General features: G+C 45.0%; 2 protein-coding genes across 2 annotated transcripts; one reads left to right on the top strand and one right to left on the bottom strand.

Annotated features, from left to right (window-relative positions):
- Positions 1-237: 237 nt before the first annotated feature.
- si:dkeyp-97a10.3 (uncharacterized) lies at positions 238-18,721 on the bottom strand. The gene is made up of 9 exons (XM_062400120.1): positions 18,643-18,721; positions 18,351-18,408; positions 8,486-8,836; positions 7,156-7,422; positions 5,391-5,678; positions 4,950-5,063; positions 4,693-4,754; positions 2,676-4,544; positions 238-2,290 (listed from the first exon to the last, which is right to left on the bottom strand). Exons 2-9 carry the CDS (start codon positions 18,388-18,390, stop codon positions 2,261-2,263), a joined length of 3,021 nt encoding a protein of 1,006 aa, XP_062256104.1. The 5' UTR covers positions 18,391-18,408; positions 18,643-18,721; the 3' UTR covers positions 238-2,260.
- Positions 18,722-21,116: 2,395 nt separating this feature from the next.
- si:dkeyp-97a10.2 (uncharacterized) lies at positions 21,117-27,468 on the top strand. Its single transcript, XM_062399797.1, has 6 exons — positions 21,117-21,160; positions 21,953-22,012; positions 23,306-23,671; positions 25,427-25,666; positions 26,759-26,855; positions 27,121-27,468. Exons 2-6 carry the CDS (start codon positions 21,961-21,963, stop codon positions 27,179-27,181), a joined length of 816 nt encoding a protein of 271 aa, XP_062255781.1. The 5' UTR covers positions 21,117-21,160; positions 21,953-21,960; the 3' UTR covers positions 27,182-27,468.
- The last annotated feature ends 256 nt before the right edge of the window (positions 27,469-27,724 follow it).

Genomic DNA, 27,724 nt, shown 5'->3' with positions numbered 1-27,724 from the left:
GCGTTCGACTGGCAAACAGCATTGTGATTCAGGGGGAGCGGCAGAATAAATAGGTGCCTCTGTGGTCTGACTTTCTGTCAACATGCGTGAGGCGGATTGTTTTTGTGCCAAAAATCAAAAGAACCCCAGAGTTTTAGAATAGGATGTTTTCATTTTGGAAAGTAGAGGTTAAATAAAAAGTCCTGATTGTTCATTCTGCTTGAGTAAACAAGACAAGTGGAAATAACGAGCCGGTGCGTCGTTCAACAATAATTCTTTATTAATGTTGATAAAATAAGATCAGGGAAGATTCCACGAAGCCCAAACAACGTACAAATATCCTCCCTGAGAAGCAAACATAAATATCGGCCTCGTAGCGTCTCACGCTCAAACTAAACATCCACCTGAATTATTTACGAGCAATAATTATCATAAAACGGAAAAACTTTTCAAGGCAGTGCAGTAAATCCCCTGCTCCAGATGTTTGGCTGGAACCACCAGATGTGTTGTGTAGAACTTCTATGTTGAGTTCACAGTTTGTATTTTGTTATTAAAGGTAATAGTGTTCTTCTATGTATTGTCTCTTAATTTATTCGACTTGCAGAATCTAAGAGTATTTGTTTCTGCTGAAGTCTTTGATCCATGCAACAAAACACACCGTTGTGTTTTGAAGAAAGGCTAAATAATGATTCCCTGGAACAGCTGTGCATCATACATACAGACAAACATAACTTAACCAACACAACTTGTAGTTATATTTAATCGGCTTCACACTTTAAATGTGTATCGTTAACTAACCGAGAAAGTGCAGTCCTGATATCTGGTACATTTATAAAATCTTCGGTGCAGATAAACCAGGCAGGATGAACTCTAAGGAGAAGGAATAATTCTGGAGTCGCTCTCCAGAATCAACACAGAACAAGAGAACAGCATGTTACAAACAGCCAGGTATAGAACGGGCTCTAGGATTTGTTATTTCATCAGAATGATCATGTTTTGGGAATTAGCTCAAACCACGTTCATCATGATGATGCAGACGATCACCCAGTGTAACAGTGAGGCTGATTAATGTGTCTTTATTCGTTTTTTGACTGAAAACACACAAATATACACACACGATCCTTTGTTTTGGGATTTGTCAACAATAAGAAAAAGCTTAAATATCATCAGCCTGATCCTTGGAAAGTGATTCGCTTGCACAAACTGAAACATAGAAGCAAATAATCCTAAACAATCAATGTCCACAAGTACACCCCTGAGTTTAAAACATAACACGTGATACAGCAAATACTGTACATACTCTGTAAAACCGATAACAACCTCCCATCATGTTTAGTGTGCTGCCCGTGACCCGGTGCAGACACTGGATTGCAGCACTGGAATTTTCCGGGCAGAAAGCGTGGCAGCCCAGGTCTTTGTGTTCGCCTCATTCATGCACCGGGTGTGATTCTTTTCCAAGTCATTTAAGTCGCATAAAAGCATTTAATTAATAGGCTCCATCCATTCGTGGGATCCCCTTCATAGTCAGCTGAGCTTTACTACCGAGAGCTGCTGAGGCGAATCCTCTTAATTGAGAAGTAAAGTACAAGGCATCTGTAAACAGAAGGCGCGTAAATAAATAGTTCCGTGTAGACGAGGACCACCCCTATGGCTCATTTCCTTTTTTCTGATGTTCCCAGGGGTTGAGCGGAGTCCCGTTTCCCGTTTACTGTCACTGTTCGATTCCCCCTGTCCTGACAGAACAAGCTCTTTGAGTGAATTGGGTCGAGGTGATGTTTAGTTTGGGTGATGAATGGCTGAGTGGATGTGAGCTCGGCCAGGAGCGATGGATCAACGGACCTGTCTTCTCCGAGCAAATGTGATGCCTTACCAGTGCATCAGATGTGAACACAGTACAACACAGGTGGGTCAACCACTCTCCCCAGTCTCCACACACACAGGCACTGGGCTTGTTAATGGGGGAACAATTTAAATTAAAATCCTTCAGACTCGTTTTACGTATTTAATTTAGTAAAAAAAATTATAAAAAGCCAGATCAAGCCTCTCGATATTTGTCATTTCTTTTCAAGTAATACAAAAAAAAAGTTAAATTTCATCATCCCCATTGGAGACAGATTTGTTTCTTTCAGAAAGAAAATGGCTTCAGCACCGAGACACCAGACCATGACAGCTCCTGTTGAGTGTCTGTTCCTTGCTGGTACACTGGATCATGTCTGTCAGCTGCTTGTTTGTGTCACTGACTGTGGAAGCATCGTAGAGTGCAGTCTGCCGACATCTGTCATCATCTGGGTCTCCCTCCGTGAGCCTGTTGCTGGAAAAACACAACAACAAGCCCGTCACTGGCGACATGTCATGCAGAAGAAGCGAAACCTCCGACACCGAATGTTACTTTTAAAAACTGCCACTGTGTCTCTAACGCTCAGACTAAAGGACATTTCTGTGGCAGAGAGAAGACTGTCAGTCATAAAGCTGCAGCATCCAGTTAGAGGTGCTGCCAATCATCCTCCGAGCAAGGCACACAGCTGAGAACAGTACAAACTGTTGAGGAGGTGGTGCAGGTAAGAGAGGAGCTAACACACAGGAGGAACGACCTAATGCGACTCATTGATGCAAAACTGAGAGGGAACCAAATGTTGGAAATCTGATATCGACAAACATATGGCATCTGTTGGCTGCAGAGTCAAACTCTCACTCACCTGCCGTGGGTTGGTGGGGTGGGCAGGATGCCCACGGCCCCGGGTATGGGCATGAGGATGGGCATTCCTGTTTGCACTCGCATGCACATGGCCCTGTCCAGGATGGTGATGGTGGTGGGCGGCGGGGCGGCGCTCTACATCCAGCCGCTTCTGTGCTTCGAGGTGCCGTTGACTCACTGGTATGTTGACAGGAGGTCTGGGGGGCTGGGGACCTCTGGCGGGGGATCTGTGCTGAGTCCGCTCTTTGGGGAGCGTCTGGAACTGGGCGAGGGGCATCACAGGAGGAGGTATCGGTGCATGATGAGCCTGGACAGCAGGAGCTTGTGTCTGCGGTCCGGGGTGAAGCAGGGCGGCCTGGGTCTGTTGTTTACGATTCTGAAACGTCTGAGCCCTCGCAGTGTGGGCTGTGAGTGCAGCCTGGGTTAGGTTGGTGGGATTAGGCTGGGCAGTAGGGTGTGGGACTGGAGCGGTGCCTCCTTGGCGAGGGCGGTTGGCACCGTGTGCCACAGGCTGCATGCCCAGGCCTTGTGGTGAGCTTTGGATCGGCGCTGCTCTCTGTTGCTGGGACATGTGCGCCTGGGGAAGGTGATTAGGATCAGCCAAGGCTCTCGTATCTGCACTCTGTGGTGCAGTCAGTCCCCGCTGTGTGGTGGGTCCCTGTGACATGGCAGAGTGTCCTACAGAGGCCTGCTGGCTCGTGTGAGGCAGCGCCTGGGGGCTATTGCTGTGTGTGGCTTCCTGCCTGGGGGCAATCTGGCTACCGGGCGAGCCTCTGATTTCTCGCGGATCCCTCTCCCTTTGAGTGCGGGGGCTTCTCTGTGGGAGGCGTAAGGCTACAAACTCTGCTACACTGTGAACGTTTTGAGGATCAGCTGAACGGCCCCGTGTCCGTCTGTCCTCCGACGGAGCCTCTTGACTGGTTGGACCTCTGCTCCGTGAAGTGTTGTGGCTCTGAGGTCGAGGGCGAGATCTGTTTTCTGTCCTGGTGGAGTCTGTGCTGTCCGAGGCGTACTCAGTGGGTAGCTGTCTTCTTTGCAGCGTGCTGCTGGGATAGGAAGGTGTCCCTCGCTCGCGATCCCATGGCATCTGGTGACGAGAGGAGCTGGGAGCGGCATTGTGTCTTTCTAGGTTTCGATCTGATCGACCACGACGCGCTGGCTCCACCTCGTATGTCTGTGTGTCGGCATTTTGCCGGGTAATATTACTATTGTTCAAATGTGTGTACCCAGTCGGTATGAGTCCCCGCTGAGCTTGATGATCTGAATCCTCTATGTGCCCGTTCAGTCGGGGGTCACTGGGATAGGATTGCCCATTTTGCATTCTGGGATTTGATTGTGAAGTGTTATAATTAGTTGTGTTGGGAAAGGGAAGTGAAGCGTCCTGCTGTGGCTGTTGGCCGTTGGTGGGGTACGAGTTTAGATTGACGTGAATCGTTGGCATTTGTGCGTTGCCGTTGTGTTGGGCCGTCTGTGGCAGCGTGCTGAGGCTGACCTGAACCGCCGGCTGCTGGTTGCCGCCCTGGGAAGGGCCCGTCTGGATGAGAATATTAGAGTTCTGCTGCTGTGTGTTGGGGAGCGTGTTTGCATTCTGAGCATCGCTGTGCGTGAACGCTGGGTTGTCAATGCCATTGTGTGGGTATGAATTGGTGTTCTGAATGGCATTGTGTTGCAATCCATTTGTGTGGGTATGACCATTGTGTCGGTGTGTGTCGGAGTTACGCGGGCGGTTCAGCGGCACTGTCTGCAGGTTGCCACGAGTTTCCCGCAGGGCTGAGTACGAGCGTCCGGGCTGGCGTGTGAGCGGGTTGGCGTAATGGAGGGGGGGGTCTTGGCCCAGTTCCCTTGCACCGATAGGTTGTGGTTCTGGAGGCTTAATGAGAGCCGATGAGAAATGAGGGTGGAAAGAGACGGCGAGAGAAAGATGGAATAAAGGAATTAATTTGTGAAAAGACATTCAGCACCATCACCTCAGACAAAATCAATATATGAATCAGATGTGAACGGTTACAGTGGCTTACCAGAGGCCTGGGGTTTGGGTTGGTCTCCCGCACCAACACTGTATCCCTTTGTCTCAACTGATCTGTAGATACAGAAATAACAGCAAAATAACATTTCAGTGCGAAAATAACCTACTTGGGCAATTACAGAGATCTATTACAGCTATTATAGGACCTAGAAAATCTTTAAACAAGCCTTTTACAAAGTGTTTCACTCAACGTAATATACGACAAAATGAAATATGGGCAAACAACAGATGGAGGACAAACACACTAACCCCTCCTCTTCCGTCTGACACAAACAATGAGCACGATGAGGAGCACGATGATTAGGATCAGCAGAAAACATCCAATCACGATCCCCGCCACTTCCCCTCCATCTAGACACGTTTCTGAAATAGAAAGAATGGTGTCAAAGGGAGACAATTAATAAAGATAATGAGTCTGGAGCTGAGACAAGAGCAGGAACAGAAAAACACTCTGAAGAAAGGGTGATGAAGCACAGCAGAGAGACGGTGGGAGAAACAAATGAAAATAAAAAGAAAGTAGAAAGTGTGTTTGTAAAAGTCACCGGACGACTTTGACCAAATTCCCAGCAGTTCAATCTCCCAGGACACTTCCTGTCCCTCTCCCGTCGCGAGGACAGATACAGGGACACAGCCCCAACCCAATCGTCAGCATTATCAGTCACAGAGAGGTCAGCGTCCACCATAACTCACCTACGACGGCCAAGTCTGTCCCCTTCTCAGAGGAGCCGCCGGTGATGGCGTTTTTGGCCGTGCAGACGTAGAGGCCGCTCTGATCGGTTGAGAGAGTCTGAAGGCTCAGTAACCCGCTGTCCGGTTGGCCCGACGCGACGCTCTGTCCGCCACGCTGCCACGAGAACCCAGCAGGGGGCAGCGAGTCAGACGTACAGGTGAGACGCACCGTCTGTCCCACCAACACGTCCCCTCCCCCGACACAGTTCTTAGGGGTGTCCTTGGTCACTACTGGGGTGTCGGGGCCATCTGGTTCAGTGAGGATCAGAGAGGACATCGTCATTAGCAGCAGAAACAGAAAGGTTCGGTTCTCAAGGAAAAATGTGATTATAAAAAGGGATTTCCGCTTTAACTAACTGCAGCAAGTTGGTGTTAGAGAAGAATTAAAGCAACGATAGCAGCTTCAAAATGAGTTTGATGGTTCAAGTGATTTAGAATACGTAGAATGCTGCTTCTTTCGTTCCCACTCCTCACCCTGAACGTCTCCCTTTGCTCTATGTAACCTTGGTGAGTGGGCACGACCTCCTGAGAGAAGTGTGGAACTGGCTGATACTTCAATAGTCAGAATCACGTCCAGCAAGTTGAAGAGTAAAGCTGAACTGCAGATCACTTAAAAGGACCCAGAAGTCATTAAAACCCTGAGTTTATCTCCACTATTCAGCAGGAAACTTTTTTAAATATGAACAATTCTAAACACACTTTGGTAGATTTGTTGCAGCCGCAGCTCTTGGGGATCATGGGTCATAATTATTATCCAGTTGTGTTTCAGTTCAGCGAGTGGGGTCGCGCAGATCAAGAGATTGAGCCCAAAAGATCGAATCAGCATGTGTGGCTGCAGAGGGCGCTGTTGCTCAGTAGTTGCTTTAAATTCAACTCTTATCTTTAAAAAGTTATTTTTGTTTTAGGCTATGTACAGCTAAAAGAGAATACCAAAGCTTAATTAAACATATTTTTCAATATTCTGCATAAATGCTGATTGGCAGACTACAGTACGTGGCGTCTTCACTGGCAACTTTCAAAATATGCTAATTAGAATTTTACACCAGACCAAGTAAGTGTGTCTCTAAAATTGTCAAGCTTCATCTGCCAACAGAAAATGTAATTTAATAATAAGTGATTGCCATTTAACTAATTGTAATAACTTCTCACATGTGAAAAGTGTATTTTTCTGTTAAATATCAAGTCAAATTAAATGTCTGTGGGCGTTGGAACTATTGATCAGACTAAACATGCAATTTAGCTTCTGAGCAGGGTTGCGGGGCATTTTTACAGCTCCCTGGTAATTCATGGACTCAAAGTATCCAGAGATGAATCAATAATGAAAATAATCTTTAGCTGCGCCTCAAGTTTTATGACTTTTGTTCAGAAAGCTGAAATGAAACTCTGTGAAGTGATTTCTCAGATTCTATCTATTATTTAATTCCACAGGTAGCAGTGATTTAATTTACGCCGGCTCAGGAGCAAATGTTTTGAAAAGAAAACTCTGTGGATTTCATCATCTGATGTGTGGGATGCTGGCTAGAGAACAGGACTATTAAGGGTATAGTCTTTGTAGGATGGGATATTACTGCAGGACTTAATGACGTGATCAAGACAGGAGCAGCACAATGAGCTTAAGCAGAAATCCAGAGTGCACTGCAGCACAGTCTGTGCACTGCAGCGTGGATAAGCAAGTGAGTGGCTCCAGCAGATTAGCTGCCATTTATCTTGATCAGCGTAGACTCACAGTAGACAGTGAGGCTCTGCGTGGCGGTTTGGGCGCTGACAGGGTTGCTGACGGTACACGTGTACGTCCCGGCATCGCCCCGCCGGGCCGGGCGGATGTCCAGAGACCCGGCGGAGATGGTGATCCTGGAGTCGACAGGGATGGCTGCGCCTCCTTTGCCCCACTGCACGGTGACCTCAGTGCCCGCGGCCCACGTGCACCTCAGGGACACATTCTTCCCCTCGATCGCCACTGAGGGAACAGACAGACTCACCCCGACCACTGCGTCTGCAAAGAAATCAACAAGATGTCTCCAAGGTGCTGCAAAACCAGAGAATCACTGAGAAAGGGCGTTATTGCAGGAGAGGGCACACTTCATAAGTTTGAGTGACAGGACAACGGGGGGGGGGGGGGGGGGGCGCGCGTTATGTTTCCTCTGAGGATAATTTGTTGTAATCAAAGCCAACGAGAGCGGAGAGGGGACCAGATCCAGGCAGAGGCGCAGATGGTGAATGTGAGGGGGCAGACGGTGTGAGTGGTAGACGAGCAGCCTCTCGGTGGCCTGAGCTAAATAATTGGAGAGGGAGAGGAGAGGAGGGGGCGTACGGAGGGAGGCCGTGTGACGAACAGAGCCGGGGCGAACAAACACACTCGAGAAACTGCTGCACAGCTCTAACAGCTCCCGCATCTATGCAGACTCTCCGCTCGGCTGTGACTCAGCAGGAGCTTCTTTTTATATTTATAGTTCAGGAGTTTTTCAGCTGCCGTAAGTTGCGATGAGTAAGTAGGAGGCAGGGAGCTGTGTTCGAGGACTCGGCGGTTCCATGGCATGAGCCAGCTGTTTGTGAGAGGGGCCTCTGCTTTGCCGGTGCCAGCGGGGGGTGAGGGGGAGGAGGGGGGGAGCGTGCATCATCCTCCCAGTGTGGGTGGATGACTGGATATAAAGACAAGACACTCAGCTGCTCAGGCTCCATTACAGCACTGCATACAAACGAATGCAAACACCCTGTGTACTGTATGTAAATGTAACACTAGATTTATGCTGCTACAATATCAGACATCTCAGAGCATGAGCGCTGCATATCAAATGAGATGGGATTAGCATGAAGCTCTGATCCACCAGCTCCAGCCCCCTCCCTCTTTTTTTATTAATATTACCTGGTGTGCTATGGGTCACTTATTTCATTACACCTCCCAGACTAATTCTCTTACTCCCCAAATCCTCCTTTTCTCTCCTCTCTTCTCTTTCCTCCCATCTGCTCCTCCTGCACATTATTGCTTCCCTCAAAACCTCCCTCTCCTCCTTTTCCCTTCCTATGAGAGCTCACACTTTCTGTTTTTAATCCCTTACCAAACACCCTCAGCTGTACGGATCTGGAGTTTTGAGACTGGCCTGTGGTGGCAGAGGGGATCACGAGCACCGTGTAGTTCCCAGCATCTCGGAGCTGGGCAGCTCCGATCCTCAGCTGGGTGGCAGTGATGGTGACCCTGCCCAGGAACTGGGGCACCGGGTTGATCACAGGAGCAGTTCCGGTCCACAGACCCAGCGCCAGGCCTCCTTGGTACTCCCATGTGATGGACAGGACCTGAGGCACCGTCACCACAGTGAACACGATCTCAGTGCCGGTCTGAACCAGCACCGGGTCCGTCTGGAACTGGATCTGCACCAGGCCCTGAGCCAGGACATCAGCAGAGAGGAAGACTAGAGCAATCAAAGAAAAAGAGGAGAAGCAGTTGAGGAGAGCACAAAACTTAATTATTGCTTACGTTGAGTGTTTGCATACAGATGGAAACTCTGTATATATAAAACACATAAACCAGATAATATACTGATATAACCACAATCTGTACATAAAGATGCACGACACATCACCACTTCCTCCCATTATGCTTAAGTGAAGCCAACATTTCCCAGCTCTAAATGCTGCTTCTCAGCATTCTGACAGTTTATGACTCAAACCAGCAGCTCCGACATTTGTCTTTTGACCCTGTCTATAGAAGCAGTGATTGGTCAGGGCCCATCGTCATCTTTCAGACAGTTTCAATTAATAATCATTTGACTTATCAAAAGGTAAGTTTACGGTCCCAAAAATTAAATTTTGAAGAATTCATTTTATTTCTTCTACATCCAATTAAACATTCATGTGAGGCTTTTTGTCCCTTAGACTGGAAACCAGTCGACTAAACTAACCAAACTGCGAATAACATAGTAAAAGCTATTCATATTTGTGATTTGTAATATTTTTTAAAAGTTTGTAGTTTTACTTTCTGATAATACTTCAACTGCCCAAATTGAAGGCTGCTTTCAACACTGCAGAGAAAAAGAAAAAATACCAAACCAAGCTCGGGGGGGGGATAAAAACCCATTAGTAAGACACACACCCTTTGCTTAGTAAACCCTTAGTGATCCCAAGCTAAACATCTCTTTTGTTTTCATTAGCTTGACTTAACCTAAGCCGTGTCAAAGTCATATTTGCGGTTCCCAAGAATCAGCGGCACATGGGTAATTTAAAAATAAATTCAAAAAAACGCTGTAAAGTCTTAATGATTAAACACATGCCGGCATTATGCTGTTTGTCCATATTTGGCTGCTGGTCCCCGCGCTTGTTTGTGTTGGTATTAAAGTCTCAGGCAGGAAAACCCAGGCTGAATATTTGGGCTCTTACTGGCATATAAAAATCAATCCATATGGTCGTGATCAGTCTTGCTGGACCGACTGGACACGGTTTTCTCAGGGGAGCCAACAGAGATATGGATTGTGTTCAGGTTCCCACGCTGAGGCCGTTCAAGACAAGAAATATGTTGCAGCACTCGATTCACAATATCAGTGACCTTGTTTCTTTTTCGGCCGAGACACAAAGATAAAGAGTTGTGAGTCAGAGGTGAGCAACACCCTTGAGTGACGCAGCACTGCTTCAATGGAAACTCAATTATGAACATGTGACTGAGAACATGTGACTGAGAACTGGAACTTGAAGAGTTACACACATCGACGTAATGAATATAAACCTGAACAACGGCAACCAATGGTTTATTCAACTGTGGATTAACTGGCAGCCGGGGAAAGTATTTTTTTAACTTTGTTGAACTTTAGGTTTGTGTGGGTGGGTCTAATGGGTATAACTGCTCATTCTAATAATCCATTTCATGTAAGCAAACAGCTGTTTCTGCCAAAATTTTAAATAAATCACTTCTCTTCACGGAAGGTTCGTTGTCAGAGACAAATCCCGCGAAAGGGAAAAGACAAACACCCACAGGCATTTCGAGCAGAAAAACAGCTTCCACAAAAAAAGAGTGTAGGTGGAATCACTTTTGTGTAATATCAATTGCCAGCAGACAGGCACAACAAATTATATTAAATTGTATGAAAATGTTGCTGATTATTACTTTAATTATTATCTTTCATGCATGAACAACAACCCTTAGATAATGAACAAATTAAAATGTCATTTACATTCCTGGTACTGATTTTCTTGGCTCGTCTTGCTGCAGCAGCACAAATAGCAAAATGGATCTTTGCTCCTTTTCAGTTTTTTTTATGCATCTGGTGCTGGAAAGGCTCCTGGCTCCCATTATACAGGATCTTCAAATATAAAAACCAGCACACAGAGAGTAAGGCCGGCATTATTCTAGAATATTGTCATTGTCTACAAATTCCATATATGCCATCGAAAGACCAAAAACGGAAAGTATTACTCTGTCAACACAGTAGCACTGTTGGTGGCACTCAGGTCCAAGACAATGTTAAGTCATAAATCTGTAAAGACGGCTCACAAATGTATAGTTTCATTGTTTTTAATGTGATTTAATGTAATGTCCCAAAACAGCTGGGCTCTTTAGTGTTAAGCAAATATAACAGGAACTCCTTTTCAGCTGCGCATTAATACACATTAGGTGTAATACAGCGGCAGAGAGGGGTACGATTAAAATACAATCATACAAGGTGCTCACTGGTGCTTTTATTTTGAGGAATAAGCAAAAATCAGGCTTTGGTCACACTGACAATAAACTGTTAGAAGAAAATCGATCATTCACATCACATGGAGGCGTTTGCAATGGGAGATTTCTCTTAAATGGGTTTCTCTGTTCTCGGTTCGGCCTTGTGGGCAGTGATGAGGCGGGTGTGACATCAACCTTTACATCAACAGCTAATTGGTCAATGAAATAAGAGCAATTTATGGAAGTAATCAAATACTTTAGTAACTTTAGGAATACTACGAAGGGCAGATTACGGGAAACAATCTGTCAACACAGCAGTGACATCATCACCTTTTAATGAAGTGACAGACTTATTCATTTGATTGATCAATGAATCGACCCCGTGCTGTAAAGGTTAGCTCAGTTAGGAGTCCTTCACAATTGACTGATGAGCAGAAAATAAGACAAAACTAATTAAGAAGAGCTGACAATGTCATACCGTCAGATTTTTAAAGCTGTAAAAACAAAAAAAGAGAATTTAATAGTCCCTGGTTAATAACAGAAAATAAATTCCCAACATAGATGCAATAAAACAAGTGAACAATTCTAAATAGTTGGGTTATACGGTCACATTTAAAGATTTGCTCTCAGGGTTTCTCAGTCGGTTCCAGCAGCTTTGAACTTAAAAGCCAAAAGCTGCCTCGGCAAAGGTTATTGTTAGAAAACACTTTCACATCCAGAAGATACAAAAGCAACATTATGGTCCAGGGCGATGGAAGAGGGGCTTTCTCCGTCCACTCCACACATCGACCTCATATTGCAGAACCTCCAAGAACGGTTCACCCACACGGAAAGTCCAATATTCATTCTCTTTTATCTCTGTTTTTGGTCTCTTCCATCTCCTGAGGGGGGGGCACGTGGCTCTCTAGCCGATAATACAGTGGGATTTCAGAGCTGTTTCTCTGAAAACAGCCACCTGCCGAGGCCAGAACACATCACTGTGAACGTGGCAAGAGTGAAACAAAACAGCAGTTTCCAAACGGCAGGACGGCGAAACAATGAGCTGCTACGAGGCTGTGGGAAGCCAAGAGGAGCTTTGGATGCAGGTGGGATCTGTGTGTTCAGAGACAGAGACTCCTCTCACACTGTTGTCCTGTCCTAATGTAGGAAACAGCTACTCTACGAAGTCCAGCAACAAAATGTGGCTTCGATTAAATTCATCAAGTGCACGTTAAACAGAATGGCCCATTATTTTAAGGTACTAAACTGATCAGTAGTTGGGCCTGGTCAAGGAGGAGCTATTAGGATTCGGTTTGTACGAATCCCACTGATGATATCTTTCATTTCAAATATGTAACATGAAGAGTTAATATTCGTACCTAAAGCTTAGCGCTAATTACGTAGTAGCATGAATGGAGATGCAAATTAGTACCTCACATTTTACTTTAACCTGCACTAGTCAACATGTTATTGACGATGGTTAAAATGAGAGAATTATCACTTTGTTCGTTGTCTCTACGAAAAACACTTATATCATCTTTACTTCTGTCATCTTCCCTGCTTTGGTTCAATATCACTCAGATTTACAAATGTGTTTGTCAAATGTTGCGCGCACAGGGTCTGTTCCTGTCGTCACCCTTTTCACGTGACTCCCACCTTTCTCCTATTGGTTCATTTCACTTACCCTCAGCCAATCTTAAACAATGTCAGTGCAATGGTTTCACACGAAACTGTGAGATCAGCCAATCTGAGTCAACAGTTTATTGTATTATCATATTTTCGAATGTTGAACAATCAACCAGAGAACCTGGAGAAAACACATTACATTTTCTAAAAGGCACATTGCATAGAAGTTCAAGACCTTAAGAATCATCGAGGAACACACAACTACCAAGCACTTTGGGGTCTCCAGGTAGGAAAATAATCAACGTGGGCCATCTTCATTGACATTTCAAAAACACAGTGGCAAAGAAAGGGGAAAAATTTGGGGGAACTTGGCGGCACAAGCTGATCTTTGAAGGAAGATACAATATATTCTTCCAGTGCTGGGTCTTCCATTTCCAATCCCAAAAGCACACTTGTACCACCGCTCCACTTTTTGGAAATTTTTGTGAAAATGACTTTGTCAAGGCATTTCATCTTTTTTATGGTGATCTCAATTTTTTTATCCTTGATTGCGAACCATATTTTCTCGACCAGACGCTTGATGATGACGTTTGGTGACCTTAGAGTGCTCATCACCTTTGCCTTATCAAAGATCCTCGTAACCAGCTTAATAACAATTATCCTGAGGTGTAATTTTCTTCTGTCCTCCGTTGGCTCTTTCTCTTTGCTGTATTCTTCCTTGAATTCAGGAGCGGTCACCTCGCTTTCTGAGCCAGACCCTTGACGAGCTGCTGAAGGCGGACTGGCCCCTCCGATCGGGCCCTCTGACACAGCTTTTTCTAAAGTTTGTGTTATCACCCTGGAAGCGAGAGTTTCTGACTGTGTGTGAAGCCACCACCTCATTACTCCAAGGAAACACCACACAATCGCAAGGATGTCAGCTGATATGATAGCTTGCGGTGGTAAAACCATTATGCTTGTGCGCCGTGGTTGTGAGGATTTTGGTTGTGAGGGGATCTTAGGTTTCATCCTATCAATGTGATTGATGAGGATATTTTTCAGCTCATTGGTTATCTCGAGGGTATCACCACTGAAAATATCATCCATCCATTGAGACACATTCTGCCCCTGGTGCATCTCACCAACTGCTGTTGGAAGCAGAGCGTCAATATCACTCATGACAGACTGCATTGACTGCATCCTTAACACCTTGTCAAAGGCTGGGTTGTCAGGGCTGTCAAAGTACTTCTTATTCAGTCTCTCCACAATATGACAAATGGCAACTTGGGCAAACTGCTTTGCAGCGCATGTCTTAATCCTAGCACACAGTTTCTTCAGAGAGGGTGTGCTTTGGGCTGCTTCTAGCTCAACTTGGTTTTGCGACATGATTTCATCCACAATCACCTCAGCAACGTCATCTGCAACATTCTTAATCTCCAGAGTGGAGCCAGATTCCAACTGCTGATAATCATAGTCGGAAATTTCCTCAGAAGAAGATTCAGTGAATTGAGAGACCTCAACCTTAATGATCTCCTGGACACTTTGGGATGTTGCAGAGAGAAGACTTTGTCTGTCTTCTGGGATTATCTTCCGGGATGAGGATGATGACTGACTGTCTTCTTTATTGACCAGTTGTTGGTTTTTCAGATTCCTCATGAGTCCTTGGACCATTTTTCCGGCCTGTTGAATCAGACATTGTAGTCTTTTTGGAGGTGTGACACGAGGAATAGTTTCCTTCACACTCTCCACGCTCATGGAAAGGACAGAGTTGACACACTCTGCAATCTCTTTAGCAATCAAATGTGTCAACTTCTCTGAGCTGGCCAGATTGATCTCATCTGGAACGTCAAGAGCCTGAGCAAAAATCTGAGGAAGTGTGTTGCCCAAAGAGCATATCACACTATTCAGAGACACAGGCCCAGCGGTGCTCACACAACCCTTTAGGGTGGATTGTGTCACTAAAAAGACAATTTCCAGCAGTTTTTCTCCCAGTATGGTTATTGTGGCCACATCAGGTTTGCCTGCTTTCGAAAGATTCCATTGTTCTGATGTCATGCCTTGGAAATAGGACGTCACAATGGGTAAAATGCTGTCGATGTACATATTCATGTTTCTGGTATTGTTTTTCTATACTTCAATACTGTTATTGGCTTAGCTTTTAAAATTCAGGTTGAAAATCCTACTGTTCCTGGTTTTAGTAAGTACTCTCTCGTTTTGCCCTACACTACTTCGAACATTCACCTATCGACTAGGGGAATAACACACACCTATATATAGGTGTCTGCCTCTGTTGCCACACTGTTTAAAGACGGATTCCTTTGTTGCCACACTTTTTAAAAGGCGGCTTCCTTTGTTGCCACACTTTTTAAAGGCGGCTTCCTTTGTTGCCAGACTGTTCGGAGGCAGCTGCATTCGTTGCCACTCTGTTTAGAGGCGGCTGCATTCGTTGCCATACTGTTTAGAGGCGCCTGCATTCAATGCGCCAATTTTGGCAAGAATTTGAGCATTTTAAAGCCCTCAAAAAGCAAATTAATTTGCCTGAATAATAATATTAATAAAAATAAATATTAAAAATAAATATATATATATTAGGGCTGTCAAAATTAACGTGTTAACGTGGGCTGATTAATTTGTGGATTTAACACTTTAATATTTTTGCACTAACAAATGCGCAGAATGAGCCACTCCATGTGCTTCTGCAGATGAGCTCAGATTCAGATTTAACGAGGCATGTGATAACTGAAAATAAAGCCAATTAAAGCTTTTATAATTAAAGCCCTCAAAAGATAAATTAAAAAAAATGTTAGGGTTAGGGTTGGTCCAGAATATCATGTTTTAATGGCGTGTAATCAAACTTTGACGCCAGGGTCACACGACACAATTTTTTTGTGATGACGTTCGTCTAAGTTGATCCGATGAAGGCTCTACGACAAGTGCGTCAAAGTACAAATGTGTAATATGACCCAAATGGCCACTAAATCCAAAATGGCGAGCTTCCTGTTGCGTTTTTCATAATGCTCCTTGAGGCTTTTATGTGCATCTGGTCATGATACACTACTATCCTCATTTTCGAGAGGATCCGTGAATGCTATATGAGGGGCTTCTCCGTAGGTGGCGCTGTTGAACCATTTTGCCACAGCCATTTCCAAATACTCCAGAAAACGTACATTTTCACCACTTTTTAATTTACTGCAAACTTGTAAAACTTTTTGAGCACGTTGAAAAACGCTCAGAATAATCCTTACAATTTCAATAGGGCCTCCCAACGGAGGTGCTCGGGCCCTAATAATAATCCTTACAATTTCAATAGGGTCTCACCTGACCTTTCATGTTAGTGCTCGGGCCCTAATAAGCCGATAATCTGAATCAGAAACTGCCACGTAAAGAGTATTCGGACCATTCCACATTGATCAGTTACCAACTTCATGAATAAGCATGTCTCTGGGTTCGAGTGTAAATAGAATGTGAAAATAATGAGGAGTTTTAATCTTTGCAGAATTAGAAAGAAAACATTAAAGGGTTTGAACACTGTAGCATTCAGGGTGGAACTACTTCAGGTTGCAGTTTTTAGATTCAGGCAGGAACATATTTTATTAACAACTCATGTTAACATAATAACTGCAGTATTTTTTTTTTATTGGCATAGATGTAAAAATAGTTATTGTTTTGATCTTGATCCTTCCAAGGAATTGCAAGAAAAGCTATAGGTTCATTGGACATGTTTCCATAGACACCAGTATTCGAATTGCAACTCGATTAGTGTAAATAAGACGCTGCCACAGTATTTTCTCACCAGCCTTATTCTAAATTGTTTGTGTTGTGCTGCGGTGACACACAAACCTGTATCACAGGATTTCTCCTTCATCCTTACAAAGCTTTATTTCAAGGAAAAAGGGCTTTAACTTTTGCAGCTGTGTGCAAAAAATATGTTGTGTTTAAAACTTTAATTAATCTTCTACTGTGTGTGTGTTTATCTAATTGTATTGATCTAAACTGTACTGACGCATATTACAATTTTAAAGTTAAATATTCACAGCAGCAGCCAAGTTTCTGTGTTGCCAGAAGAACCATTCATGCATGAACAACAGCAAGCACACAACCTGCGCAGCTACAGGAAATAATTGTATGAAAGTGTAAAACTTTTGTTTATTTTCGTCCCTTAGTGAGTTTGAATTGTATCGGCCGTGTTCAACAATGAAAAAGCCAGTTCACCTGTAATCAGTTACTATCGTAAAGGTCTATTTCCATGAGCAACAACCAGGTTTCGGTGTGTGCAGACAACCTTTGGTCTCGTGCCTGTAAAACAACAACAGCCACCCAGCCTGTCATTTGAATTTGAAAACTGCCGCATCGCCCATCCCTGTCAACAAAATACCAAACGGCACCAAGTCACAGTGAGTCAGGCCGAGGGTTCAGATGTGGGAGGCCGGGAGGACGTCACGTCACTCAGCAGCCGGTGCACAGGCTGAGGGAAAGACAGAGGGACAGACAGAGGGACAGACCGAGGGAGAGACAGAGGGACAGACCGAGGGACAGACAGAGGGACAGACAGAGGGACCGACTGAGGGATAGACCGATGGACAGACTGAGGGACAGACTGAGGGACCGACTGAGGGATAGACCGATGGACAGACCGAGGGAAAGACAGAGGGACCGACTGAGGGACAGACTGAGGGATAGACAGAGAGACAGACCGAGGGACAGACAGAGGGACCGACTGAGGGATAGACAGAGGGACCGACTGAGGGATAGACAGAGGGACCGACTGAGGGATAGACTGAGGGATAGACGGAGGGAAAGACAGAGAGACAGACTGAGGGACAGACCGAGGGATAGACAGAGGGACAGACTGAGGGACAGACTAAGGGACAGACTAAGGGACAGCCTGTGGGACAGACTGAGGGAAAGACACAGGGACAGCCTGAGGGACAGAATGAGGGAAAGACACAGGGACAGACTGAGGGATAGACCGAGGGACAGACTGAGGGACAGACTGAGGGACAGACTAAGGGAAAGACACAGGGACAGCCTGAGGGACAGACTGAGGGACAGACTGAGGGATAGACTGAGGGACCGACTGAGAGACAGACCGAGGGACAGACTAAGGGAAAGACACAGGGACAGCCTGAGGGACAGAATGAGGGAAAGACACAGGGACAGACTGAGGGATAGACCGAGGGACAGACTGAGGGACAGACTAAGGGAAAGACACAGGGACAGCCTGAGGGACAGACTGAGGGACAGACTGAGGGATAGACTGAGGGACAGACTGAGGGACAGACTAAGGGAAAGACACAGGGACAGACTGAGGGACAGACTGAGGGATAGACTGAGGGACAGACTGAGGGACAGACTAAGGGAAAGACACAGGGACAGCCTGAGGGACAGACTGAGGGACAGACTGAGGGACAGACTGAGGGACAGACTAAGGGAAAGACACAGGGACAGCCTGAGGGACAGACTGAGGGAATGCAGCCATTCAGGTTTAAGAGCACGTTAAAGACGAGCACTGTGCTTGAAATGCAATTGTTTTACAGACGTGGCTGGAATATCTCAGCTTCAGTTTACTTTCCCTGCACAGAGCAAACTCCAGTGAGACAGTGAGGGCTGTTTGAACTGTGTGAAGAAGAAGAGGAGGAGGAGGAGGAAGAGGAGGAGGAAGAGGAGGAGATAGTGAGAGCAAATTGTTTTACCTGCCAGTGACAGCGTGATGAGGAGCAGAGGTTGTCTCATGTCGTCAGTCAGGCCGCTCTGCACAGAGATCAAAACTCTTCAATACACAAAATGACTTCGGCTCCGAACACTGATAAATCTGAACAGAGGTTTTAAACAGACTGTCCACAGGAGACTTCAAATGACTGTGCTGCTGCTGCTGCCACTAAAACACACACACACACACACACACACACACACACACACACACAGACTCCAGTTCACAACTGACCAGAAACAAACTCCCGGTGAGAGAATGTTTTAAAAACTCACCTGAGTATTTTCCCTTGTCCGTCATGTTCATGTTTGTGCTTTAAGTTTCATGTTTACTGACGAGTGAGGCCACTTCCTGTTTCCTCACTCTTACCTGTGAAGGACACACCTTTTCTCTTAAAGGGGCAGGAGCCATTTCTCTGTTCAGCAGCAGTGGGAGGAGCCTCCGTCAACCGTAAGGGGGACACATTTAAAGTTGTGTTGCAGCTGCAGACTCTTTCACATTAGATACAAGAGTCAAAACACACACTGCACGGATGTGGATTTAATGAACTAACCCTATATCATAAGTTTTTAGAATTAACGGCACAGAAACCGCTGCTTATGCATTGGTGCAGTCTATACAAATACAATATATACATATATATATTTATTTATATATATATATATATTATCACTCTCTGGGAACATTTTACAGGACTAACTCAAATGTGATTATTACCCCCTCCTCCTCCTGTGTTGTATTCTTGCTCCCATCGATTGATCGGTCACTCAGCAGGATTATGCAGAAACTATTATTTACAGATTTCCATGAAACTCAGATGGGACGTTGGGCCAAGAGAGAATTCAATAATTTTTGCCGTGGATCCGCACAAAGGGCATCAAAAAATCACTGTGTTTAACATGATGTTTTCACATTTTCAGCAATTTCTCTGGGAATAATTCATGGATCTTGGTGGAGGCAATAAAATCAGGTTTATTCAGGGGACTGACATCTTATATTTGATGCAGCTTGATTGAGTTTAAGGCGACTGTTGGGCCTTGGTTGAGGTTTGTGCTCTACAAATATAGTTTCATATAAAGGTCTTTTTGTATTCTTCTATAATACAGGATGTAATTCTACTTCATTAGATTGGGTTTATATTTCATCATATTACAAAGAGCACAAACAGATACAGAACTTCAAGACATGTGAATCGTTTTTTTCCACTACTGTATTTAAAAGAAACGTAAAACAATATTACAGTAATAGATTTTTTTTTTACATTCCACATATATGAACAAATTATGCATGTACACGTTTAAAATGTATCTCTTTAAAGGCTTTTAGAAAATGAAATCCATATTGATGAGACACTAATAGTGAACAGGAATCATTCTACTTTCTCTAACTGGTGATGGCCGCCCTTTCATGATTCAAGGTCATATCTATTAGCACTCCTCACATGCTGTTACATGGAATCTATGATTCGATTATTAAATAATAATTATATGGATTTAATCATATTTAAATTCATTCAATTGTTTGCTTAATTTATTCACTGCAGTGATATTGATTCATGTGATGCAAAACCAGACCCTGATGTTCTGCATATGGAACCAGAAGCATATGTTGATATCGGGAGAGAGAAAAAATGAAAAGGAGGGAGAAGAGTTGTTTGAGCTGATGTATTAGTGCCCCCCACTGGTAGACTCCGGTAAACAGCACTTCTGTGTGGACACAGAACCCAGTGGGAGCCACAGCTGTTATTCCCCATGGTTATTCATAACCCCACTGCAAATACAAATGGATTTATAATCAGTTTTAAATCACTTGTTATATCTGTGCCCCAGGATGCATTTCCTGAAGAGACAATCTGCGGAGCTGAGCCCAAACATAAGTGATGTCATTATGTTTCTCTGCTCCGGTGGTGTAAGAGAGTCGGTATCGGACAAAACAATTTGATCTCCAGGTCTATTTAATCACTTTCCCCGAGCTTTCGATCAGATTACAGCACATTGTTTGACGGGAGTTTTTTTTTTCCTCCATGTTTCTGCCAATAGCTGATGATTAAACTCTAATATATATGTGGCTGGGATGAATGTGACCTTTCATTTCAGTAGGACTTCAATCCATCAGCAGCCAGTTCACTGTTAATGAAGCAGACGTAGGATTGTGAGGGTCCACGCTCCAGCTCTCCCAGGGGGAATGAGAAAAAGAATCAATGGCATTCCTCTTCACATGCTCCCGGGGGGGGGGGGGGGGGGGGTTCTCCCTGAGTTGCATATGAGAGGAGGGAATTATTGAAAAACATAAGAATAGAGTAATTCATGTACGGCCTCTTCTTTATATTTCGAAGCCAATTTCAATGTATTGTGTCTGGGGGGCAAATAGTGTTTGTGCCGGTTAAGATGCCTGCAGCACAAAGCCGGTTTCATACAACTCTGTTCCAGCATTGTCACTGGTTTCCCTTCAAAAGAAAACCATTGCATTTGTTATCTCTGTTTACAAAAGCGGTGTGAAAAAAATAAATCCCCCCCCCCCCCCCTCGAATGTGGGAGCATGTACTAGGTGGACTCAGGTCACGGAGAGGAAGGAGGGAGGGAGGGAGAGAGGGAGGGAGGGCGGGAGGGAGGGGGTTGATATTTACAATGGAACATTCTCAAAGCAGAGAGAGGAACGTCCTACTGTACAGGAAGCAGAGGGGGGAGTCAGGGGGGGAGTCGGGGGGAACTGCTTGAAAATAAGGTGACGCCTACGTGACTCACTGAGCAGACCTGACAAGCACAGGAGGAGGGGAGAGAAAGGCCAGAGGAGGTGAAGTGAAGGAGGAAGAAAACACTTTTAGCCCTTTTTCCCTCCCGGTTGATTGTGTTTACAGATCTGGAGCTGCTGCCTGTACCTCGGTCGCTCCTCCCAATGCAATGGCCAATGCTTTGAAGCTATAGTTTTATTTCGGGGCCATAAAAGAGATCTACTGCACCTTAACCTCAGAGAGAGAGAGAGAGAGACAGAGAGAGAGAGAGAGAGAGAGAGAGAGAAAGGGGGGGGGGACACAGACCTGAGCAGCTCTGTTATTGTTTGTCTCGCCTTTTGGAAAGAAGGTAGGTGAATCCCACTCGAGGGGATTTCTGTGTGGATAACTTCAAGGTAAACAGCGAGGTGAATTCCAGGTTGCAGTGAATGCATGCAGGTTGTGTGTCTGCACAGCTCATCAGTGTTACCTCTTCTCTGTGTGTGTTTTCCTACTTTGCTTGAAGGGCTTCAGTTTGTTTTTCTTGTTTTGGCAGCAGCACGGTCCTCAATTTGTTCCAACTTCTCTTCCTCCCATGCCGGTATCTCTGGCTACTTCACAAGTAAATTAAGGGGGTGGGGGGGGGTGGGGGGGGATGGAACAGCCAAACCATTTGCATTTCATTTTTTAATAACAGGACGTGCAGCTTTGATTTGTGTTTTTTTATTTTTTCATTTTAATTTCACTTCTACTTCTGAGGGGGTGGTTATCGTCCTCGCCGCGGTGGCACCCCCGCTGCATGAGGACAAAAGGAAGTGTTGTGCTGCTGCTGAGGTCACGGACAAATTCCACCCTGTGTTCTGTCTCTACACCAGCAGGTGCTATGGATCTGCAGTGTGTCCTGTGCTGGAGAGTCGCCCTGCTGCTTCTCTTGAGTAAGGCTTTTTGTTCCTTGGCACCTTCCTAATAATTAAATATTACACTCTCACAACAAACTGTGAAGACTGAAGAAGGTTTTGCTAGTGTGTAATCTTCCCTCCAAAGCCCACAGTCCTCTTTTTGAACATGAAGTCTTAAGTTTGCCACAGCATAATGGGGGGGTGCAGCCGTCATATAGACAAATGAGGGAGATGTCTTCTTAAGTTTCAGCCTTTTGGTAGAAAACGTCCTTCTTTGTGTCAGTGTCCCTCCACTGCAGCTCAACAAGGAAACACTGTCCACACCAGACAAACACTGCAGGGGCTTTTATTCTGAAACTTCTGGAAGATACTGATCGATTTGTTTAACTTTGTTTTTGCCAAAAGGTCAGAAAAATAAACCCACAGGCACTCAGAGGCAGACCAACCCAACCTTCATCATCGTGGCTATAACAAACGAGTCATAGATATGATCAGTTGTTCAGATTTAACAGTTGGTAAAGATATAATGATTTATATTTTGGGATATCATTTTATTTATGTTTATTTGTCATCATTTTGCTTCTGCAGAAAGTAGGTCACATAGGATATGGGCGGGGTTGACAGCTAGTAGCGTCCAATGGGTGCAGAGATTGCAGCTGTAGGATGTCATGCTTTAAGTCAGGCTCCACCCCCTCTGCTTCTCCAAATATGGTAACTTCTGGTTTCAAAAATCCAAGATGGAGCCGGACAACAATGGTTTGACACTTGGCCAGTAAGGGATCTTATCAAATAGTGTTTAAACCGCAGTTATGATCAAATCGAACAAAACCTGCATGTAAATTTGGTGTCATGCTTTATCGACAACACAAAAATGTTGCAGCCCGAAAAGAACGATTGCCAGACTTGTCTTGGTTGAGGTCCACACTGTTCACGTCTCCTTCACACTTTGCTGATCAGGTGAAGACACTTGATTAATCCTCCTTGGAGCGAATGAACGAAGGCTTCACTGCAGCTCTGACTGGGACTTTAGGATATTGACGTGGTTTGATGGATATCACATTAGGCATGGCGGTCGTGCTCTATAAATCATGGCTTGACACTGTCTGACAGAAAGCAGCCTTACATATTCATAAAGCACACGAGGACAGAGATGAGTTATTATGCTGCTGTTCGTTTTATTAGCTTCCAGCTCTGCCCAAATAATGTAAAAACCTCCAGGAGCCCAAAGGTCAGAGCTGATGAATATGAAAGACTTAAGGTCATGATGAGAAAACATGCACCGGACGCTGATGAGCATGAAATAACAAACCGTCCGCTCTCTGTCCTCAGTGCCATGCGGGCGCCGGTGTGTGTCGGTGCACATTCTCAACGAGGAGCCGCTGCACGTCATCCCCGGCTCGGGTCTGGTTCTGAAAGCCAGCATCCAGCCGGGGCCCCTGGAAAAGGTCTCGTTGGTAACCTGGGAACGGGAGGCCGAAACCGGAGCCGCTCCCACGACAGAGACGCTGGCCACATGCCCTGGCGTTGGCTCCAAGTGCTCTGATACGAAGCCAAATGTCCATGTGGACGTGGAGCAGCAGGGCACGACACTTCAGATTAATGGATACAGCAGAGCGGACAGCGGCGTGTACGCGGTGACTGTGACGGATCACATGGGAGCCAAGACCACCGCTCACTGCATCGTCAGGGAATATGGTACAGTATGATGCATGGGGAGGGATTTACACAGCAGGCTTAAGATGCTGTTTGAGTTTCTTGTGTTTTTCTAGATTCTCTAAAGATCTGCAGGGTTGAAAAGATCAAATTCATAATGCTCCTGAAGCTGTAACTCTGGCTGGCCCTTCCTACACACACTGGAAGCGGTCGACCAATCACAACAGAGCAGGTTAAGTTGGCCAATCAGAGCAGTCTGGGCTTCAGTCAAGCGTTTCAGACAGAGGCTGTAAAGAGGAGCTACAGCAAAGGACAGTTTGAGGAAAGAAATTAGTTTTCTGAATATTAGAGCTTGTAAACTTTTTCAAGTAATAACCCAAATTAAAATTTTAAACCTGAATATGTCTCCTTTGGATATTACGTGTAGCCAACAGTCATTTTTACAAGCAGGGTTCATTACAACAGAACTTACTTTTACTTCCTGTCCCTGCTCATTTGAAGAATTTGGATTTTCCGTGTTTAGGATTACTTTCTGTTCTCTGATGATTTCCTTTGGACCAAACTAATCTCCCCTCAGAGTTCATTTAATACTTTGGAGCTTTTATGACATCATCTGTTTTAAAGGGGAGATTCTCTTCCCTCTTTCAAACAGCTCAGGTTTGAATTGAGATTCATGCTAAAGTCAGCAGGCTTTGAATCGAAGGGTTTTCACAGTGTTTTCACAGAAACTACTGAACTTTCCCAGAGGAATGGAAATGAAATCGTATGCATTTCTGTCTCGGAGCCTCACACTTTTCCCAGTTGTAATGGAATTGGAGATGTTCCCATTTACATTTTCTTCAAGTTCTGTAAGGACCTTTTTTTTTTTTGTTCTTGTTCACTTCACAGCCGAGGTTTTAACTGGCATTTTGACCTTGCAAATGGAAATCCTTCCAAATCCCTTTGGGTTTCTATATTTTTCAAGCAGTTTCTCAGACAAAATAAAGCACTTGAAAAACAGCAACATGGGCACCGTCTAATCAGGGTGGTTGTTTTTTCTTATTTTCTAACATTAAATCTATGAAAAACACTTGATTAATTGCCATGATAACAAATAATCAGTTTTTAGAGAATTCTCCCACCACGATCTGATCTGGTAAAGACGATGTCTGAAGGTGAGAGGTCCGGGGATGAGAAAAGGGTTTATGAATGTTTATACATATTTAGTCTTTTACATCTCAGAGTAATGATATGAAAAGATATTTCAAATACTCATCAGCTGACCTGGAATTAAATTAACAATTATCAATGGTATTATGAATGTGCTTTAATTTCACACCAGCAGGCCTCGTTTCTCTCCGCTGGCAGATGTCTCATTTCAATAATGAAACACTTGAAATTAAATTTGCCTTCAGGACTTGCTTTGTGGGTTTCTCTCTCCGACTCCGTGCTCAGAGATTATTTCGCCCCTTCTGGTTTTTTCCCCGTCAAAGCGTCTTTGCTCTCGCTCTTGTCTGCACAAACGGTTTAGATTCATCAGCTCCACTCTTCTCCACATCTGCTCTCTCAGCTTCCAGGGTTTTCTATCATCCCCATCCCCGACATTATTGCCTCACTCTCCGCTCTCATTACGCTCTCTGAAACGGAGCCAGGTTCTCCTGACAGCTTTAAACGTCTCTCATGATTCTTTGGTGTCGGCTGGTGCCCAGAGCCAAACACCTCACCCGTTTCCATTGCTTCTGTCCCAAATCATAGATTAATACCTCCATACCTCTCACCTGTTTCCCTACTTACCCTTTATCTACTCGTCTTTTCCAGAGCCCGTGCACCACGTCTCTGTCAGCATCAACGTGACTCACTCCTCGCTGGTGTGCGGCGAGGCCTGGGGGACGGACCCGCACTTCAGCTGGCTCCACGAGCGAGTCGCCATCAGCACGACTGTCGGAAAAGTCTCCGGAGACGGGTCGAGGTTGTCGGTGACCATGAGCCCCATTTGTGGCCACTTCACGTGTATGGTTAGCAACAAGTTGGGCTACAGTTCGGCCACCTACACTGCAGGTACCTTGCTAAAAATACTCTGTACATAAAGATGGACGACGACAGCTGTATTTATCGCCCCCTGGTGGCTGACTGTAGTATCGGTCATAAATCTTGCCTCCTTTATGTTCGTGGATGGGACTTGGTCCAAACAAAACAATCAATGTACAAATACATATCACGCTAATGTCTGTCCACGTGTTATAAGTTGTTATTTGATGCTAACGGAAGGAAGTGAATCGTCATAATTAACAGCTGAGAATGACTCGCCATGGGGTCAGCTATCAGCACTATTCAGACTGTGGCTGCAAAGATGATGCTGTTCGTATCCGAGATATTTCAGCTTCATTTGTGGGTAATGGGAGTAAGGGCAGATGTGTCGTCCATCTTTATTTATCGTAAATGATATTGTTTGTCCGTCCCTCTTTATAGAAGTAGAAATATTGTTCTTAGAAATATATGAACTGTACAGTTTGCAGAGCATAAATCTATAAAAAGCCTAAAGCTATAAAAAGTAATATAACATTAGAAAAAAAGATTATTGTAAATTTGAAGAAGTCAGCTATAGTCAACAATCATAGCAAATTTGCTTGGCCCACATCAGTTTCATGTTCAGGGAGAAGCTCTGATGACCGACTGTATATCTGTCTGCCTGTCTCCAGTCAGTGGAGTCGAGGCCAGGCTGGTGAATTAGTGAATAGCTCTGCAGCCACACTGAGGCCGACATGTCCCTCAGGAGATGACTGAACATTGTCCTCACGTTCACCAGGTGGCAGACGCACAACTCCAAAAGAATGATAATGTTGCCCCGTGTCTGATCCGTGTCCTGATTGCGTTCTGCTCTGAGGCTTGGATCAGTGGCGGGGTTTTCAGTGATAAAGGATTTTCCTCGGTGCGATCAATAAATCACGACCGCCACACTGCCGCCGCCGCCGCCGCTAAAGAGGCGAGGCTAATGCAATTCCTATCTGCCAAGAGGCGTGATGATCCAAAGACAGTCGGGCTGTTTCAAGGATGCCTCCTGTTAGCTCCGGTGTGTTCAGTGGCAGACTTGTTGCAGTGGACCTCTCAGGCCTTTTGCATACACCTCATCATCTTCTTTCCACTCGACAGCACCGTGCGAGACGGAAGGCAGAGGGATGACGGCGGCTGTCGTGTGCCTCGTTCTCCTGCTGCTGTTCGGAGGAGCGCTGGCACTTCTGCTGTGGCGGTACAGTAACGCACACACAGCGACAGGCACACACACACAAATCTCATTTCAGGCTCTGATCATAAAGCCAAACACTGAGGGGAAATAAGAGTCTTGTGGCAGCTGCATTTAAAAAAACAAGTCAGTGTGCATAATGAGAACTAGATGCTGCACAGCCAGAGTCCTCCCACATGATCCGTGTGACACACAACAACACAACGAGCATGCTCACTAAAAAGGTTTGTCACCGCTGTGTGATCTGAGATTTCACACGGCTTCTTTTCAGGCGACGCCGGCACAACAGCAGAGGGGATGGCCTGCACGAGCGTTTGGAGGAAACCATCTGAGAGGAAGAAAGACCCACAGCCTCACTTCCTGTCCTGGGAGCGGTATGACCTCACACTGCGGTGGAACAATGTGAAGAGTGAACCGCTCGCTGGGAGATAAAGACACTAAATAAATATCTGAAACTGGACTTTCAGCTCGACGGGCCAGCAGCGTCGCTACACTTCCTCCTGCTGGGCTGTATCTGACACTGTATTCTCATAGTGAAAGCACTGATCATTTTTGTATCGTCTATCCTTTGTATTTAACATGTACTGTATTGCCTTTATAATAAAACCTCTTTTCAATATGTGAGTGAAGCTTAAATCAATGATTCATTGGAATATATCTCAAAATAATAAAACATGCTCGCACGATTGCCCAATACATATTCTCAGAATTCCAATAACAACCATGGGAAGTTCAGGTGGCCTGAGGGAAACTAGCTGCAGACCATGACACCATCTCTGACACTGGACCAGCCATTAGGATGATGTGCAGTGAACGAATTCTTCAGAACGGAGAAAATAAATTGGTTATCGAGTCACATTCTGCCACAGTGAGAT

Source organism: Platichthys flesus, chromosome 11, assembly GCF_949316205.1.
Source record: "Platichthys flesus chromosome 11, fPlaFle2.1, whole genome shotgun sequence".
NCBI lineage: Eukaryota > Metazoa > Chordata > Actinopteri > Pleuronectiformes > Pleuronectidae > Platichthys > Platichthys flesus.
Note: the sequence above shows the minus strand (reverse complement) of the source record. Positions and strands in the feature narration are given on the sequence as shown.